The sequence below is a fragment of the Maniola jurtina genome, chromosome 27 (genome assembly GCF_905333055.1).
Source record: "Maniola jurtina chromosome 27, ilManJurt1.1, whole genome shotgun sequence".
Taxonomy (NCBI): Eukaryota; Metazoa; Arthropoda; class Insecta; order Lepidoptera; family Nymphalidae; genus Maniola; species Maniola jurtina.
This window is the reverse complement of record NC_060055.1, coordinates 2,720,163-2,726,852: the sequence shown is the minus strand read 5'-3', so window position 1 is coordinate 2,726,852 and position 6,690 is coordinate 2,720,163. Positions and strand designations below refer to the sequence as shown.

Below are 6,690 nucleotides of genomic sequence, written 5' to 3'. Positions count from 1 at the left end.
TGTTATGTATATTTTGTTACGGAATGACTCACTTTGTGTCTGGTTGGAAATCACCCAAGATTTAAATATAAAAATTATCATTTCCATCATTATAACTAGCGGACTGATTTTCTTTTGAGATTCAAAAAATGAGGTCGTCATTTTTTTTCATTAATAGGCAATTAAGTAATTATTCTAAGTACACAGCACAACTAACCGAAAACTAATATGAGAGAGAAATACTAAGAGAAAAATGTTGGTTACGCATACGGGTTTAACAATGCATTGCAATTTTTAACCGACTTCAAAAAAAGGAGTAGGTTCTTTTTTTTTACACGACTGTCCAAAAATAGGAGTGTAATTTTTTCAGGGTCTATGTATAGTTCGCGACAGGTCGACATGATAATCAGGGTATAAGGCGGGGGAACGTCCCGCACACCCGCACGTTATCCGCGCTGTCCCGTACCGGGTTAGCACGGGGGCTATTACGGGTGTACGGGGCGCCCCCAACCCGATTGCCATGTCGGCTTGTCGCAAACTATATGTATATGAGTTTATTTATTCCACCATAACTTCTCAATTCCCAAACAGATTTGAATGTATGGGGTATAGCTTAGCTCCTTACATTATTCCAAGGCTATTTTTTTTTAATTTAGCAGTGCAGTCGTGTTTTAAAAAAAAATTATGATAAGACTTGTTTAACCAACTATAACAGTTTCAACAGTTTTACTTAAATCTGTATCTTCTGAACTCCCAAACCACTCAGTAGATTTTGATAAATGAGGCGTCATCTTAGCGCTCCACCTTTCTGACCGCACGTCAAATCTAATATCCTGGCATCAGGTTTGGTATCAAATGAAAAGTATCATTGTAGTTTTTCAGCATATTATCCAAATTATTCCTTTATTGTAATTTTAATAGAAGTTAAAGTTTGACTTCTGAACTTCCGTAACTATTGTTTAAATCTCTAGATTTTTGTCGACTTATAGATCTTAATTCCCATTCAAGGATTTATTCTGCACTAACTTTTACTTTATGACAGAAGCTGTATGTAATCTTAACCATAAAAACGAAAGTGTTACACAATTTTTGTAGCTTTTGTTTAATTTCTCAGAAGGTCTTTAGTCAACAAATCTTTGCATACTGTCTAGTGTTCACGTTTTTTTTTATAAAATCGTTTTAGTCTCTCAACTCATCCTTCTAGGAAATATTGGAATGGTTTACAAATACTTATGCCAAGACGTGATTAAAAATAATACGTACGTACTCACAGACTGTGGTTTTAACTAATGTGATGTCATCAATTAATTCCGAAACATTCTTTGATGTCGCATGTGTTTACTGCTACGGGATTTCTCGGTGATGTAATAACTTTGAATTATCTCTCCTGATTTTTTTTTTGTATTGTCTCGGTTAAGAATTTTTTGTATAAATCAGATTCGAGTCATTTCTCACGTCTTTATTAGTGGCAGAAATTTATTGCCCTCTTTTATTTTATGTCCTAACTGTTTAGTTATTCAATTCATGAGAATAAAACAGTGTAATACAAATGAAAAGTTATGATATTACTTCTTAGATAATCCTTTGCCTTCCACTTTGCAAGAATTTGAGTAAAATTTTATGTCTCGTTCTAGTTAAGACTTCACTAATGAACTCTTTCTTTCAATCATTTTAGTAGTTTTTGAGTTATGTACTTCACATAACACACATTAAGATCTTATAACATTAAAGACCAACAAGTGCATTTTCGAAGAATTGGCATCAAGCAGCGTCTATGCTTGCATTCCCACTTTCTTTAGTCACACAAAGATGTTTCCATTGAACTTCCAGCAGTCCAAGGATGAGTAAAGTGCACGAGGTAGATGGATAGACCAGTTGCGATGGATGTAACCTTACAAGAGTGCAGTGCATTCTAGCCATCAGAGAGGAATGGAGGCGCATTGTTAGGCATATCATAGCACTGCAATGATGCCCACGACTGTTCTGACAAGAGCGTAACATCAAAGATGAAGAAAAACAGTAAAGGATCAAACTAGAAGTCAGGTTTTTTTACTATCCAGTCATGACTTTTGATCCAACCATCCATACCATTACGTTTGAGAGTAATCATCCCTTTTCACATTCTGTCTGCATTTCCAACATTAAACATGTTATAAACTAATCGTTACATTTCACGCACGTTGTATATTATTTTAATCTCCGCCTGGCGGGGCAAGGAAACACGTTCCAAAGTTATTACAAACAGGTTAGGCTGATTATCCCTTCACAATCCCTTCAGGGTCGTAATCTTAAAATAACCAAAAGACAGCATTAAACACAGACTGTACCACGAAACGCTTAGGCATATCCAAACTGTTTAGTTTTAATAAAAATAGATGCACTCAGCATATGGCAGTGAACTAACACCGAACTTTAATAGGTACCAGAGATAAAATGTTGTATTTTTAAATCCGTTGTTTAGAAAACAATGCATTAGCCATCCAGTCATTTACAGCTGACACGTTTTCGTATGTTTACGATCTGTCTTTTTCATTTTCCAAACGTGTGTTCTTTAATTCTTTATGTAATTATCTCATTTCGGTAAATTTACGATACGTGGAGCGTGTAAACGTTAAAACTCTTCAATTGTAGCAACGTCCATTTCTTTCATCCGTTTCTCGTTCTGGGGTAAACGACTCATTAAGTATCTATTTTTAAAAGTGGAATTCATTTCCATAATGTTTCTCGGCTTATGTCTTTTGTCTGCAAGGTTAGGTCATTACCGGTATTTTACAAATGAATCCAACATTTTACTCTGATGTCTGTTTGCTATATGGTAAATATTTTTCGCTAATTAGTTACGCTTTCTATTTTGATTATCCTCTAACGTTATATTACTTTATTGCTGATAATTAGGATAAAGTATTATCGTTCCATCCACTCAGTCGATTGATTTATTATGGACTGTTTAATTATTATACATACGACCTCTTAATATCTACTTATCATCATTCAATAAGTATCTAATTATGAATCCTATTATGTTTTTTTTACTTTTTACGTGTTCATATTTCAATAAAGACGCCTGAATTCAACAAAATTACTATCAAGTCCAAGGGACTTTAAATATTCGCATTATTCAATTGAGTTTAAGATTTTCTTGGGATATATGAATTTGTGCAATGCAGTGTTAAACCCGAATGTTTTCTTAAGCACTATTTTAAAAATATATTGACTGCCACTAAATGCGTATGTCTAACTGAAAACCGGTCTATTTCAACTACTATTTAACTATTTGACTATTTCATAATGTGAACTGTTGTTATTTCACATATTTCTCACATGGCACGTTCGTGCTTGGTGGGATGTTTACACATGAAACCAGAAGTGCCAAGAATCCTAATCCTTGCACATTATATATTTCAACAGGCTTAGTTTTAGTGAAAATGAGAATAGTGTTCATTCGGTTGCACGCAAAACAAAACAAACAAAATTTACAAGCCTTAATTTCGTGCCCTCTTTTTCTGTAGCGAACATTATGAAAAGGATGACATTACTTTTAGTATTTTTATTTTGTGTGCAATCGAAATGGCATAAATCAACAGATTTTAGTTGGAAACACTAATCGGACGTTTCGAAACGAATTTTCAACGTCTGCTGTATATTAATGACTGAAATCTGTTAAACATATTTTATACCTCATCTTTATGGATGTCTGTTTTATCCAGATCTGAAGTCATGGCTGAGATTCAGAGAATTTGAACATAATTGGCATGTGTCTAATACTTTACGGGGAATAGTAAAATTACATCTAAATTTGTTTAAATATTTGAAGCCAATTTTGTTCTGGGCGGATATTTTAGGCAGTAGACTTTCTCAACTAAGTCAATGATTCAAGCTGTAGATATATTATTCTGGTTTCAAGTGTAAATTCATCATTTTGAAGTGATTAATAGTACTTAATCAAGATGTTTAGCTTAATATAAATTAAGTAAAAGGCTAGATCTGAGGTGTTTATGCCAGTTTTGAGCAATTACTCAAATACAAATTGTCTGTGACCCAAAAGTCACTGAAAGCTGTGATTCTTTTAAATATTATAATGCATAAAATAATAAATAGTGAAGCTTCAAATCAGTCAAGAGTAAAACAATATTATGAGGTTAAATGCATTACTTTTTAAATACAAATAAATTTCATATCACATAATGAAAGCATAGATAAAAATTACACCCTAAATAAAACCAAAATCACAGTGTTTTTGGACAAGATTCTCAACTTGCCACAGTTTTTTTCGTATAAATAAATTCTAAGCGTTAGGTCATATGGAAATAAACAAAAAAAAATGTCTTTTGAACTAAATTAAAATCTACCTAACTCGATCTATATAAGATTTCTTCTATTTCAGTATTTGAATCCTAATTCTTAATCAAATATCCTTCATTGCATTAGTGAAAATATAAAAATTTAATTCCTAATGGTTTAAGAAACCTATATTACCATTATACATGTTAACGTTTTTTTATATTTATAATATATATGTATATTTTAATGACTTCGTAACTACAGTCGCCGCTTCTGCTATCCGATCTTCTTGTATAATAATAATAGTTCGATTATTCAGTAGGCCAGATATATACTTTAGTTACAATAGTAAAATTAGGCTCACAAAGTTCCCTTACAGACTAAAAAATTTGTCATTGGAACTTTCTGGAAATAACTAGGAATTTTGCACAACTCTAAAAAAACCGGTCAGTAATCCTTTTCGGCACCAATCTCGATAACCAAACCACCGCACTCGGCACTCACTACGTACTTACAAAATATCCAAAATCGTAATCCACTTAGCACATAACTCCACAAACATTCCAAAGAACCGTATTAAGCACTAGAGTTTTTTTTTTGTTATTCGTTTTGCGACTTGCGTCCATCACATTGTTTTAGCACACAGATTCACGTAAAGACCAGAGAGTCTGGGTAGTTTAGGGACTGTAGAGACTGTAGTGTTTGTGTGGTGTGTGCCGAACAGGGTTTCGCCAAGAGGTCGGGACGCGGTGGCCGCGCCGCTTTAGCGCACATTCACCGAGCCAGAGGCGCTAAAACGGCGCTCGCAGCCAAAGCCAACGCGAGAGACGAGGCGAGCGCTGCCCCACGGGAGTACGACAGTTCCTCACTCTTCACAACCTCATTCGGGGTCTTATCATACTTGTGCGTCTTTTTCGTGACCGGTTTCACTGTGGTGGTGCTCGTTGTGGTCGTTGGAGTTGTGGGAGGGGGAGGCGGCGGCGGCGGTGTCGGCTGAGGAGCAGGCGCCGGCGACTGGTCCTCAGGCTTACAGCACACCCGAAACACGAGCTTCATATTGTTACTCAAACAACGCCCCCCGATGCGTCTATGCAAGTCGTCCTTACTGGACGTGGATATAAAATAGTAGTCTTTCCCGGGCAGGAATTCCAGCCCGCCGGGCTGAGGCGTGAACGGTCTGAAGGTAATCGTGAAGAACATCAGTTTGTGCGGCTTATCGCATATCGCTATAATGCGCGGGTTAGGATTCGTTATCCTACACGTATCGTACTCTTCTTTGCTTACGTTATAAATTATATACTTTTCCGTGTCCTCTTCGTAAGTCCCCGGAGCGTACACTGGACATATTATATTCACTTGGTCGTACTCGAACTGAGCGTTGCCTTTATTCAGATCGAATACATGGTCGGTATTGTCTATTCTGAATATACTGTTGGTTGTGTTCCAGTGGATGTAAAACGACTTAGCGTAGTTCCCCATGACGCTTTCGATGAAGAAAATGAGGACTAGCAGGGTCCAGGGAGCTTGTCGCATACCAAAGTGAGCGTAGGACACCATTCTGTATGTTTATCGTTCACGAGCTCTCATTATCCGATCGAAGACGCGAGCAACTTTTTCTATGCTCTCGTGTTCGCATACCAATCCATATTCAGTCACAAACTTTATTTCCAACGGGACACATTATAAAACGGCCGTTTCACACAACAACACGAACAATTTCACTCATCGCACCGTACAGTCCACCATGTTCCGTCTACACACTAGATTCTATTCATCGATAAATGCGGAATTTCATGGGACGTGGCCCGCTCGAAGGGTAGGAATAATCACTTAAAACGTTGTTGTTTTAGTTCGAAACGCGTACAGCTTTGTCCGGCGGCGTATTTTGTGTTTGGAAAACGTTGGAATTAATCAATACATCACAGATTTTTTACAATGGTGAGGCGTTCTTTGTATAGGAGCGTGCGTCGCGGACCGAGGCAACGTAGCGCCGCGCGGCGTCGGGGCGAACTACTGGAATGCTGCCCCGGCCGTCCGTACGCATGCGGCCCGCACTCCGCACCCCGCGCTTCACACCCCCTACCGGCGCGTTCAAGCTTACGGCGAACTTTCGACGCCATTACGAGAGACCGAAACAGCCTTATGTCATTACGAAAGACCTAATTTAGAGCTTTTTTATATCATTTATTAAAATAACATATTTAAGCCCTACAATTTACATTAAAACATCAAAAAATTGATTTAAACTTAAATTTAAGTGTGTCAAAGTATGAAAAAGGTAGGTTAATTTTAGCTTTTTTTAAGTTTAATATGAACGCAGCCGACGCGTCATTAAAAAAGTGCATTGCCACAAACAAGCTTTTAAGCTCGCGAAGCCCAAGCAAAGGCTTTATGGGGTTTTACGGAGCAATATGGGCTAAATATTTAAAT

The 6,690-nt window shown here is 36.9% G+C and overlaps 1 protein-coding gene across 1 annotated transcript; it reads right to left on the bottom strand.

Annotated features, from left to right (window-relative positions):
• Nucleotides 1-658: 658 nt before the first annotated feature.
• LOC123878992 (ephrin-B2a) lies at nucleotides 659-6,459 on the bottom strand. The gene has a single exon (XM_045926447.1). The coding sequence runs from the start codon at nucleotides 5,815-5,817 to the stop codon at nucleotides 5,035-5,037; it is 783 nt and encodes a 260-aa protein (XP_045782403.1). The 5' UTR covers nucleotides 5,818-6,459; the 3' UTR covers nucleotides 659-5,034.
• Between the last annotated feature and the right edge of the window lie 231 nt (nucleotides 6,460-6,690).

Excerpts from the sequence above, each read along its gene's own strand:
- LOC123878992 (XM_045926447.1), bottom strand. The coding sequence starts at position 5,817 with ATGGTGTCCTACGCTCACTTTGGTATGCGACAAGCTCCCTGGACCCTG.